The following is a 13,077-nucleotide window of genomic DNA, read 5'->3' as shown; positions in this document are numbered from 1 at the left end:
AAAAAGGTGTTTTGTTTACTTAACTTCCTATAATGTAAAGACACCATATTTTATTTTTATTTTATTTTTATTTATTTATTTATTCTGAGTTACACCCCTTTTATTTAGGCGATTTTTTAAACCCAAATGTAAAGATGGTAATTGGAATAAAAAACCAATATTTTGTGTACTCACTAACGAGCTGAAACATTTTGCTGTTTTGTACAGTGGTAAAATCGATTTATTTATTTTGAGCAAACCCCTTTTTTTGTTGTTTTTTTTTAACGCAAAATACATGACTGTGCATAACATGAATAATTTATACAGAGATTAAGATTTATGAGTGTACTTTCCATTTTTTTTTAAGTAAGCATATATTGAAGTGTCTTGCAAATGAGAAACAATTCCTGCCAGCACATCCCAAGCACTTTCTCATGGAATATCTTTTGTGTACTTAATTTCCTCTAACATAAAGACAACAGTTCTTTTTTATTTATATATATATATTTATTTTATTTTATTTCTTTTCCCTGAGTTACAACCCTTTTATTTAGGCAATTATTAGGCAATTATTAGGCAATTATTAGGCAATGGAGCGCCACTGCTCCATTTCCACATCCTGACTTTTTTGCAGGTCTGATTCCAGAGAAATCCTCATCTGTGTGACCCCAGGAGCTGTTTGGGCTGGGATGATCTCCTGAGATGTGGCTGCTGCACATCCTCTTCATTTTGCCGTGGAGTTTTTCCCCTGCCTGGCCAAACGTTCCTCCTGAGCTGTGGATTTGGCTCCGTGCCTTTGATGATCCCTGGGGATGCAGATCCGATCATTTCTGACCCTCAGTTCCTCCTGGCTGCCTCCTCAGCAGTTCCCAGCTCATTTTTGCTTGTTCTCCAGCCTGCCTTTATTTATTTTATTCTTTTTTAGACATTTTTATGCTCTGCCTTTGCAAACATCCTCTGGTGGGCTCTCGGTGTCTCCTGCTGTCTGTGGGACATGAACTACATTTAAAATTGCCTTTTATCATGGGGATCCCACCCTTTTGGTCCCTCCTGGGAGAAATCCTTTAGCATCCCTTTCCCCTGAGCCACATCTGAGCGCTGATGACACAAAGATATCAAATTTCCTGCCTCGGGATCAATGGGATGTGCATTAACTCTGCTCTCCCTGCTGCCAGCTCCTGCCCTGCTCCTGGAATTGTTCAGCAGAAATTCAACCTTGCTGCTTCCTCCTGCAGCTCCCACCCAAAACCCATCCCTGGAGCCCACAAGCAGTGAAAGGGAGCGGTGGAAACGCTGAGATGTTCCCTCTGCCTCTGTCCCAGTCCGTGTCCTGCTGCTGTCCCACGTCCTCTGTCACCTGTCCCCAACTTGGTTTTCCTCCTTGGCTCTGCTGGTGGCTCCCCTGCAGAGAAATGGAATTTTGTCATTCCTTTATGTTCCCTGTCCTCGAGGAGGGGATTTGTTATTCCTTTATTATTCCCTTATTATTCCTATTCGTTATTCTGATATTTTGGGGTGTTTACTGAACTGAGGTTCAGCTGGGGAATTTCTTCAAGACAAATCAGGACTTGGCTCTCAAAACGTATCTGATCTGCCAGGGTGAGCTCAACTGGGCAGCTGGGAAAGTGAGAAAAGGAGATAACATTCAGCTTCTCTTAGTTCTCCCTCTGTGGTGCTGGTAGCAAGGCAATTTTCACATGTTCAGGTGTAAGTAAGCTCAGAAAAACGTGTGTGAGTGGATTTCTTGTAAATGTACAGCTGAAAAATTAAATTATTTGAGAGGTGAAAGAAATGAAGTATTTAAGCTTTGCTTTTCTGTATTTTCATGTCTTTTATAAAGCAGGTTCCTACCAAAGTGTCCATCCCACCTTCAGGCACCCAGCCCAGCCCAGGAGAGGCTCACAGACCTGAGGAGGTGCTGATCACTCCCAAATCTGCCTGAAAATTCACTTTCCTACCAGGCTGCTTCACCTAATCTGGTAATAAGTAGTGAAAAAATAGCAGCAGCTGGGTGACAATTCAGTATTGTCTGCGCTCCAGACAATGTCACATTGTTTGTGACAAACCTGCTGAGAAAAGATGGCTCTCTGCATTCTTCCTGATGGCAGATTATACCTGCTCTAATAGAAAAATCGAGTTTTACTTATCTCACTCCAAAATGAGCTCTCCATAATGGAGGAAAATAAGGATTAATTCATCCAAAGGCTTGTCTTTTATGACTAAGCCCCTACTTGTCATGACTAACAAATTTGTTATTCAGGGTAAAAGCTTGAAACATAAGAGAAATAAAAGGGATAATTGGTAATCCAGGGGAATAAATCCCATTATGTAATAATGGCTTATCACATGCTGCACATTGCTAACTCTCCCCCATGGAATTGCTTTTAAGAAGGGTGTGAGAGGTTTTGTTGCCAGCCTGCTCCTCACATCCACCTCAGGTTGTGACTGGAAGAAAAGGAGATTTCCATCAAAATGCTGCAGGATTGTCCACCCTCATCTTAATTGTGCAGCTGAGGGTAATGGAATAAAACTCTGGTGGAGAGCAGGAATTGCTGGAGCCTGGGCCATGTCTGCAGCTTCCCAGAAGACATCATGGATGTTTGGATTCTTCTTTGAGCAGGAGATTCTCGAAAGGGAGAAACAGATGGAGGAGGAGGAGGAGACTTCCTGTGGAATTTCAGACTGCTTCAAATCACGAATGCAGGGAAATCAATGAGACAGAGAGTTGCAGGTGATTTTAGCAGGTAAGGAAGGAGAATTTTTAGGGAAGGAGGATGAGGACAGCACCCCTGGAGAGGAGGAGCAGGTTCCAGATGCTGCTTTTTCCTGGTGCTGATTCACTGGCTGCACAGTGATAAAACTTCTTGTAAATCGAGCAAGGTCAAAGCATCGTCCAGAGGCACCACTGCTCCTGCTTTTCCTCCCAGGAATGAGACACGGAGTGATAGTCCAGGAAGAAATATCCTTTAACCTGGTTGTAGATCCAGCTGTGTCAAAGGGAGAAAGATGCCAAGGGCAGCTTGGAGAGGGGCTCTGTTGGAGCAAATCCAGAGGATCAGCACGAGGCTGCTACGGAAACAAGAGCAGCTTCCCTATGGAGACAGGCTGGGAATGCTGGGGGAGGTTGTGTGGAGAGCACATAGCCGGCTTCCAGTGTCTGGGAGAGGCTGGAGAAGGACTTGGGGAAATTCAGGTTGGATAGATGGAAGAAATCCTTCCCTGTCAGGCTGGGGAGGGCCTGGCACAGCTTCCCAGAGAAGCTGTGGCTGCTCCTGGATCCCTGGAAGTGCCCAAGGCCAGGCTGGATGGGACTTGGAGCATCCTGGGACTGATGCCTTGAGAGCCGAGGCTGGCCAGAGTTAAAGGAATAAAGCAGGGATTTATTCCTTCAAATATGGAATAAAAGGCTTTCAAAGGATACACCATGGGCAGCTCAAGAGCCTGGCTGTGGCTCCACCCAAGATGAACGACAAGTCACAAATTTTCACACTTTGATCAGTTTTGGTCCAGTTCCATCTTGGGGTGAATTGTGCAGTTCCAGCTCCAGGTGATGCAGTCCCATCCTCCCAGACTGATCTCCTCAGTTCGCTGTTTACACTTTCTGGGCCTGGAGCTGCAGCGGTGTCCTTGGTTCTGTGGCTGGGGAAGGATTGTTGTGTGTGCCTGAGCTGTGAGGAGAACTCGCTGACACTTTGTATGAAGTTCAGAGTTACACACTAACGCGGGTCAGAATCTGGGGTAAAACTGCATCGGGACAGCGGCAGGTGTGGGACTGGCAGCACTGGATGATGTCCAGGGTCCCTTTCTGGATGATGTTTAGGGTCCTTCCTTGGATCATATATAGGGTTTATCCCACCCCTGGATGATGTTTAGGGTCCATCCCACCCCTGGATGATGTTTGGGGTCCCTCCCATCCCACCTCTGGATGATGTTTAGGATCCCTCCCAGCCCTGGATGAAGTTTAGGATCCCTCCCACCCCTGGATGATGTTTGGGGCTCATCCCATCCCACCCCTGGATGCTGTTTGGGGTCCCTCCCATCCTATCTCTGGATGCTGTTTGGGGTCCCTCCCACCCCTGGATGAAGTTTAGGATCCCTCCCACCCCTGGATGCTGTTTGGGGTCCCTCCCATCCTATCTCTGGATGATGTTTGAGGTCCCTCCCATCCCACCCCTGGATGATGTTTGGGGTCCCTCCCATCCTATACCTGGATGATGTTTGGGGTCCCTCCCATCCCACCCCTGGATGATGTTTGGGATCCCTCCCATCCTATACCTGGATGCTGTTTTGGATCCCTCCCACCCCTGGATGATGTTTGGGGTCCCTCCCACCCCTGGATGCTGTTTGGGGTCCCTCCCACCCCGGCTGACGCTGCAGGGAGGTCCCGGCGGTGGCCGCGCAGCCGCTCGGGCTCGGGGCCGCTCCGGGGCGTGTCCGCGGGCTCTGAGCGGCTGCGAGGGCTCCGTGCCCCGCCCGCCCGGCGGCCGCAGCCCCGCCGCTGCCGCACCTGCCCCGCGCAGCCCCGGGCCCGCCCGCCGCCATGGCGGACCCCGCCGAGTGCAGCATCAAGGTGATGTGCCGCTTCCGGCCCCTCAACGAGGCCGAGATCCTGCGCGGAGACAAATTCATCCCCAAATTCAAGGGCGACGAGACCGTGGTCATCGGGGTGAGTCTGCCGCATCCCGCATCCCTCCGCCGCCCGCGCGGGTGGGGCGAGCATCCCTCTTTTCGGGGCCAGCATCTCTCCTTTCGGGGCCAGCATCCCTCTTTTCGGAGCCAGCATCTCTCCTTTCGGGGCCAGTATCCCCCCCTCGGGGCCGGCATCCTTCCCTCGGGGCGAGCACCCCTCCTTTCGGGGCCAGCATCTTTCCTTTCGGGGCCAGCATCTCTCCTTTTGGGGCGAGCACCCCTCCTTTCGGGGCCAGCATCCTTCCCTCGGGGCGAGCACCCCTCCTTTCGTGGCCAGCACCCCTCGTTTCGGGGCGAGCATCTCTCCTTTCGAGGCCAGTACCCTTCCTTTCGAGGCCAGTACCCTTCCTTTCGAGGCCAGTACCCTTCCTTTCGGGGCCAGTACCCTTCCTTTCGGGGCCAGCATCTCTCCTTTCGGGGCGAGCCTCCCTCCCCGCGCTGCCCCCCGAGCTCTCCCCGCTGTCTCCCCCATCCCCTCCATTGTTCCCGCAGCCGCTTCCCCCGGCCCGGCCGCCCCCATCTCCCCGGGGGTCCCGGGGGGTCCCGGGGGTCTCTGGGGGTCCCGGGGGGCTCGGGGGAGCGGCGCTTTCGGGCGCTGATGTCATGCCGGGGACTGGGCATGCTCCATCTGGGGCGGCCGCCCGCGCCTCCGCCGCGCCCCTGCGGCACCGCCGGCTCCGGAGCATCCCGGGGCCGGGAGCCGCATCCCGGGATCCCCATCCCCTCATCCCCATCCTCATCCTCACATCCCCATCCCCACCCCCACATCCATATCCATCCCCACATCCCCATCCCCGGCAGCCCCGCAGAGCGCCGGTCACACCGCGCTGAGTCCAAACCAAGTTTGGGCGTTTTGTTTTGTTTTGTTGGTTTTTTTTTCTTTTAATCCCCCAGCGTTTAAAACCCATCAAACGAAGCCAAATGGCGCTGCCGGCCCCGAGCGCCCCCCGCGCTCCGCTGGGGCTCGGCTGCTCCAGAGGTTTAATGGGAACAAAGGGTCGGGATGCGGCTCCTTCCCAGCGCAGCATCTTCCTCTTCCTCTCCCGGAGCGGCTCCCTCGGAACCCCCCGCTGGCCTTTCACGGGCAGATCTTTGCTTTAGTGCCCAACCAGCCTGGTCTGCGGTGCTTTATTTCATGTACTGCTACGGAAACAAGAGCAGCTTCTCTTGTACTGCTCCTCAATAATCTGTTCTGTGATGTACGGTGGTGAAGAGACGATAAAATTAATTGTCAGCACAGCTCCTTGCATAATTTGTTAAAATTCTTCCCAAAACCTTGAGGTCATCAGAAACTTTGCCGGTGAAAGTTGCAGAACAGCTGCCAGGGAAAAAAAAAATGGGTGAATTACGAGCATGAACAGCTTGTTATTATTATTTATTTTTAAATATGAAATGCCCTCTGTGCTGCCAAATTAATTATCTTTCTGTGAAGGTGCCTGTTAACAATAGAATAATCAAATTGGTTATCAATCCTGGTCAGCAGCAGAGGGCTGGATTTGGCCAGCAAATATCGGGAGGGAAAATGTATCTGTGCCATTGGATGTTTCAGAAACAAATGTCAGCAAGTTCCCCTCCCCCCTGAATCAACAAACCCTCAGACATATTAAAAGCAGATTAAAATCCATCTCCTGTAAATCCTGTTCAGTGCTGTGTTTGGGAGAGAATTGGAGTTTTGGATTCTCTTTTTGCCACTCATAATGTGTCTTTGTCTGGAAAGTATCTGTTGGCTGGGAGAGCAGAGACTGAGATGCTTTGGGAAAGGTTTTTGTGCTTTGCAGGCAGGAGATGATTCCTTTGGTGAAGGGTAAAAAGAGGAAAAAAAATAACAGCAGCTGGTAATTTCCTACACTGGGAGTTAAAAAAAAAATAGAAATAAGGAAAGTGCATGTGTTTATTTATTTATATAGATATTATTTTACATGGATATTCAGATTGGGGGTTGTTTGCTATCTTGGAAATCTGATCTGAAGCTTAGAGTTTGCCTTTCCCACCCTAAGGGAAAAAAATGTACTTTTTTAGGATTTTAATCACCTCAATTAATGCAATATATCCTCAAATCCAGCTTCTGTTTTCCAAGGAGGAGCCATCAGCTGGAGTTCTGGGGGAAGAGCTGTAGTTTGCATGAGTGGAAGTGAACACAAAAATCTTCCCTCATTCTTTGTCCTCTTTATTTGCAGCCCTGGGCTCTGGTGTAACTCGATCCCCAGTGGATCCCACTGCAGTAGGAGTGGGAAGTGCTGCTGGGTTTTAATTCTTTTTATTATTTGATTGCTTTGGAGTGGCTGCTTTGCTCCGACAAATAATGCCTGCCAGGGGTGAGGAATCCTGATGGGCACCACCAGAGCAGAATTCCTTCTAGGAAAAGCAGAATTTCAGTCTTCAAAAGCTTTTAGGAGTCAAAATATACCAGGACCAACCACTTCTTTTTTCTTTTTTTTTTTTTGTGTTTTACTATAGCATTTGAAGACACTGCAATGCAGCTTTTAGTTTTTGATCTGTGGATTGGAAAGAGAAGGGTTCTGTTAAAATTAAAAAAAAACAAACAAAACTATCAACTTCCCCTCAGAGGAATTATGTCATCACATAAGGAAAAAAAAATAAAATATAACAGATTTAAGGGGTACATCTGATTTTTTTATTTATTTTTTTTTCCCTGACTAGTAAGTCTGAATAAATTCATTTCTTCCCAGTAAACACAGGGAAAAAGCTTTCTTCCTGAATTTCCCACTGTCATCTCTTGTTACGCTTCCCTGGGGCAAAAAAATAACAGATCATGACTTGGTATTTCTGGGAAGGAGCAGCAAAGAGGCAAAGTTTAACCACTTAGGCCTGAGTTTCCTTAGGCTGGGGCTGATTCCTTTCCAGCCAGAAGAACCCCTGGGAGGTGGGATTTGAGCCTGGATTATTTTGGGTTTGGTGTTTATTTGGTGTCTCTTGGTGGAGAAGAAACCTTGAATTTCCCTTGGCTTCAACCAGACAAAACCCCCTTCTGCCATAAAGTTTAAAACACAGAAAGCCTTTGGGGTGAGCAGGGGCAGGAAAAGGGAATAAATAATAATAATAGAAATAATAATAGAAATAATAATAATAATAGAAATAATAGAAATAATAGAAATAATAAGAATAAGAATAATAGAATAATAATAAAAGGCTTTCTTTGCGCCTGTCTGCCCGGGAGCCTCAGCAGGCTGCAGCTTCATTTTCTCTCTCCCTGCTCCTCTGCAGCCTCAAGGTGACTCTCTGATTGATTGTGGTGCCTGACATACCTAAAAATGTGGTTTTTTAGCTGGTTTGGTGCTCGTGGGGCTGTTTGCTCCGGGGGTTTTTATCCCTGAGCACCTGGGCAGGAGGGATGCAGAGAGCCTCAGCACCTGCTGGGATAATCCCTGCTTTAGGTTGATCCTTGCAGGCAGCTGTGATGTGAAATATTGAAGAGTTTCCTTGGGAAGGAGGTGCTGGGTTGGTGTTTTTGGGGTTTTCACCTCCTTTTTTTTTTAACCCCTTCGGTCTGGAGCAGCCACTTTGAGCGTGGGGCTGGTCCAGGGGGGATTGTCCAGGCAAGCAGCTCCTGGTGGGAAGCAGAACATCCCAAAGGCAGCTCGGGAAGCCTTTCCCAGGGAGGGATAAAAGGCTCTTCATTGTGGCTGTCAGCTGCTTTTGGTGCTGTGGAGGGAGGGATTTGTAAAGCCCGGCTTAGCAGAGCTGCTGAGCTCTGCAGTGTCCGGCTCAGGCAGAGCCTCCCCCTTTTCTCTCTGCCCATCCCGGGGGGCTCCAGCTCCTGGGAAATCCAGGAAACCTCTGGGATGAGTGGGAGAATCCCCCAGGACTGGGCTCTGCTCACACGGGGGAAATTCTGTTGTCTCATCCGTGAAATCTTGCACATAAATAACTCATGTGCCTGAGAGCAAACAAACCATCAGCTGACACCCCTGTGCCTTGGTCACTGCTGTTCTGCAGTGTCACATTCCATGGATGGAATTCCTGAGACTTGGATCATCCCTGTGGGTCCCTTCCAGCTGGGAATATTCTGGGAGAGAAAGGAAAACAAAGATCCGTGGCTGATTCCTGTCTGAGCAGGGTGGTGGTTTTGTTTTCTTTTTTTTGTTGTTGTTTTAATGCTTGCTGCTATAAGTTCTTTTTAGAATGCCTTCTGGAGAGAGATTCTCGCTTATTTTCATCCCTGAAATGTTTGGCTATGCTTTATTTTTTATTCCATATATACCAGGGAAGTCAGCAGAGTTCGTGCTGGTGATAGAGCACGTTCTAAAATCCCTCCTGTACACAGAGATCTCTGAATGCTGTTAAACACTTGCCACTCTGTGGGTAAAACAGACCTTAAAAAAACCCAAAAAATAAACAAACCCTGGGGATAATAGATAAATAGCAGAATATAAATATAAATATAAATATAAAAAATATAAATATAAATATAAATATAAATATAAATATAAATATAAATATATAAATATAAATATAAATATAAATAGCTAGTTAAATATCTATATATATATAAAAATTAAAAAGCTGCCCTGCTGGGATTTTTTTTGTGTGTGCAGCTTTTCCCAAAAGCCATCCCTACCCCAAAAGACACAACCCCTGTGCCTGTGGAGGGTTTTTTCCTGGGGTGTCCATAAATAACTGGTGCAAAAAGCTCCTTTTGGCTGGGAGCTGTGAGGCTGTGACTTGTGCTGTGCTCTAAAAGCTGGCAGGGGCTGGGGGTGCTCCTCTCCTGGCACATTTCTCCTCCTGGGAGCTGCTCCTTTCCTCTCTCCCTGCCTTTTGGAGCCTTGAGGATGAGGCAGGTTTTGGTTGAAAGCTCCTGAGAAGGATTTTTGGGATCCAAACACGTGGAATTGCCGTGGGATCGGTGTCTTCAGGCAGCTTTGGAGGGATTTGGTTGTTTCAGGAGCGTCCCCACAGCCCAGGATTTTCCTGCAGCCTGGAATAACGCCTGGACCTCGGTGCTTTTTCTGCTTCCGTGGAGGAGCTGAGGCACGAAGCGCTGTGCCCATCATCATCATCATCATCATCATCATCATCATCATCCCCTGTGCCTCTGGAGCTTTCATTCCAGGTCAGGCTATTTCCAGAGCTCTGACAGATCTGGCTCTGCCTCTTCGGGGAGGTTTTGCTCTGAGGTTTCTCGGGAAGGAGCAGAAACCTGCGGATCTCGGGGAAGGAGCAAACCCAGGATGATCCCACCGGGCCTGGATCACTTTTTTCATTCCCTGCATGAGAAACAATTTAATTTTTTGAAGAGCTGCTCCCAAGTTTGGTGTTTGAAGCCATTCCTGCGCTCCACACTCATTTCCAGCAGCTTGTGTGGAAGGTTAAAATCAGATGAGCTGACTGAGGAGGGGTTTGGTTCTGTTGTTAAGGTGTGTTGGTGAAGAATGGGACAGTTCTGGAGCTGATTATCAAGAAATTTATTTCTTGTCACTCCCATGAAGCTCTGAAGCAAATTGCCACAATGTCAGTGGAAAAAAAATCTGTCTTGATAAGGATTTCTCCAAATATTCTCCTTTTCCACCGTGCCTTTGTGTAATCCCAGAGCCACATTGGGCTGAGATGAGCAGCAGCCATTCAGCTCCTGGGATTCTGCTGGAATTAACCTGGTTTTGTGAGGTATTCCCAAGACAGGGATACTTCCCAAAAAATTTCAACCCAAACTCTTGGGCTGCTTGGCCCATCCTTGCCAGGTTGAAGTCTGTTCTGTGATGACAGAATGGTTTTGGGAGGGGGTTTTGTTTCATTCTCTGAATCCCCAGCTGGTTTTCCTTCTGGAATGGATATTCCTGTTTTTCCAGGACTGGGGGCAGGTGATCCAGCACGGATCAATGTGTGTTTTATGGATGAAGCTGCTCCTGTGTTTGCTTTTCTGCTTTCTAAAAGAGCAGTGAGAACTCAGGTGTGAAAAGAGCTTCTGTTTATTGATGGTGCTGCTGGGAAGATGATTTACTCCAAATGAAAAGCACATTTCCTCAGCAAGGCAATTTCCCTTTTGTGTTTTCTCAGGGCATCTGCTTTCTTTTTTCCCCTTTTCCCAATCCCCTTTGGGCATCCTTTCTCCAGGATAAAAAATATGGATTTTTGCTTAAACCTTCAAAACTTAAAGTCCAGGTGATGGATTTCAACAAACTAAATTGTCAAACCACGGGAAAATGGATTTTCAAGCCACTCTGTGGTGTTTTTTCCCCTCTGGTACCTCCTTCTGGATGCCTTTTTTTGAGACCAGGAGGTTTAAACATCATTCCTGGATAATCCCAGTCCTTTTCCTTCTGCTGGGATGCACCAATCAACCACTGGGGCTTGGATTTGTTTTGGCAAGTGTTTGTCGAGCCTGGTGCACTGAGATTTGGGGTTATTTGGGGTTATTTGGGGTTTTTGGGGGCTCCACTGGAGAGGATTTTTCCCGAGGCTCCCTGAGCTGGCTCAGGAGAATAAAAAAACTGTTCAAAAAAAGAGAAAATTGAGGTTGCAATGCCACTTGTAAGGCATTAATATAATATTGATCTGCTTTTCTCTGCAGGGGTTTCTGTGAGGAAACAGGCTTGGGGGCAAAGATGATTTCATTTTCTTCTTTCTTGATGGTTTGAACTCAGCCTCTGACACCCCTGGGCATTTTCCTCGGTGTCCTTCACAAAAATGACTCACTTGGGATTTGTTTCCTTCCAAAATTCTTTGTTCTGTGCTACCTAAAGTATCTCCAGGTAGTGCCTTAATATTCCTAAAAACCCCAAATATTCCCATTTCCCCCTCAGCTCCCACAGCTTGGGACTGCTGAGGCCTTTCTGTTTAAATTCTGTTTAAATTCTGTTTAAATTCTGTTTAAATTCTGTTTAAATTCTGTTTAAATTCTGTTTAAATTCTGGTTAAAATCTGGTTAAATTCTGGTTAAATTCTGGTTAAATTCTGGTTAAATTCTGTTTAAAATCTGGTTAAAATCTGGTTAAAATCTGGTTAAAATCTGGTTAAATTCTGGTTAAAATCTGTTTAAATTCTGGTTAAATTCTGGTTAAAATCTGTTTAAATTCTGGTTAAATTCTGGTTAAAATCTGGTTAAATTCTGGTTAAATTCTGGTTAAATTCTGGTTAAATTCTGGTTAAAATCTGGTTAAATTCTGGTTAAATTCTGGTTAAATTCTGGCTTTAGTTGAATTCCAAATGCACAAAAGTGTGTTTGGAATTTGGAATCTTCTCCTCCAAAGATTCCCTCCTAGACAGGGGGATTTGCTGCTTTGTTGTGTTTTTCTTCACCCACAGGGATGTTTTTTGTGTCTGTTTTTGTCAGGTTCTTATCTTAAAGTCACTCATAGTTACCTCCCAAATACTCTCAGCCTCTTTATTTTCCTTTTTTTTTTTGCTTGATTTGGTTTTAAAAGCCGGGTGTGGAGACAGAAAAGCGATTTGGGGATGCTCAGGAATGGTTTGATGATTTTATTGCCTTTTGGAGAGTGAAAACATCACACACTGAAATAATCCCAGCTAAAAAATGACCCCAAAAACATCCAGGATGGGATTTTTCACAGCCTTAAAGGTGTGGAGTCACAGGCAAGGCATTGCTGATGGATTCCTGGCTTTATTCATCCATTTTTAGGTATTTATGGTCTCTTTGGGGTTTGTTTTTGGCTTTTCATGAAATGCTTGTGATTGTCATCAAATTCCCATTAATATATATGTGTATATTATATAATAATATATTTTAACATATAATTATATATATATTATTATATATTATATATATGATATATAATATATTATATGACATCTATGATAGATAAGATAATATTATATAATATGATATAATATACAATATAATATAATTATAATTATATATATTTATATATTTATATATAATTTTATATATAATTATATATATTATTATATATTATATATGATATATAATATATTATATGACATCTATGATAGATAAGATAATATGATATAATATGATATAATATACAATATAATATAATTATAATTATATATATATTTATATATTTATATATATAATTTTATATATAATGATATATATTATTATATATTATATATGATATATAATATATTATATGACATCTATGATAGGTAATAGAATAGAATAGAATAGAATAGAATAGAATAGAATAGAATAGAATATAAATGTTAATTCCTATTAAAATATCAATTATTGGTCACAGGACAGCCTCAGCAAATGTCTTTTTTCCAGCTGTGTGCAGAGTCTGGTTGGCAGCAGGAATTTGGGATTTTTTTTCCCCCCATGAGGAATGAATTTCCAGTGACAAAAACTTGAAATATTTAACAGTAATCTTTATAAAAGTGATTCATTTTTTCATTGCCTCCCTCTCTCTGTGCTGAGAAAATTCCTTTTTCTCTGCCTGGTCATGAGCAGGGACAGGAGATGCTCTTGGC

General features: G+C 45.2%; 1 protein-coding gene across 1 annotated transcript in view; it reads left to right on the top strand.

Moving 5' to 3' along the window:
- Positions 1–4,485: 4,485 nt before the first annotated feature.
- Positions 4,486–13,077, top strand: part of KIF5C (kinesin family member 5C) — a 75,650-nt gene continuing 67,058 nt past the window's right edge. The window contains exon 1 of the mRNA XM_058839830.1: positions 4,486–4,645. Within this exon, the coding sequence (XP_058695813.1) occupies positions 4,520–4,645 (126 nt within the window). The 5' untranslated portion in view covers positions 4,486–4,519. The remainder of the gene's footprint in view (positions 4,646–13,077) is intronic.

The sequence above is a fragment of the Poecile atricapillus genome, chromosome 5 (genome assembly GCF_030490865.1).
Source record: "Poecile atricapillus isolate bPoeAtr1 chromosome 5, bPoeAtr1.hap1, whole genome shotgun sequence".
Lineage (NCBI taxonomy): Eukaryota > Metazoa > Chordata > Aves > Passeriformes > Paridae > Poecile > Poecile atricapillus.
This window is presented reverse-complemented; position numbering and strand designations above follow the sequence as displayed.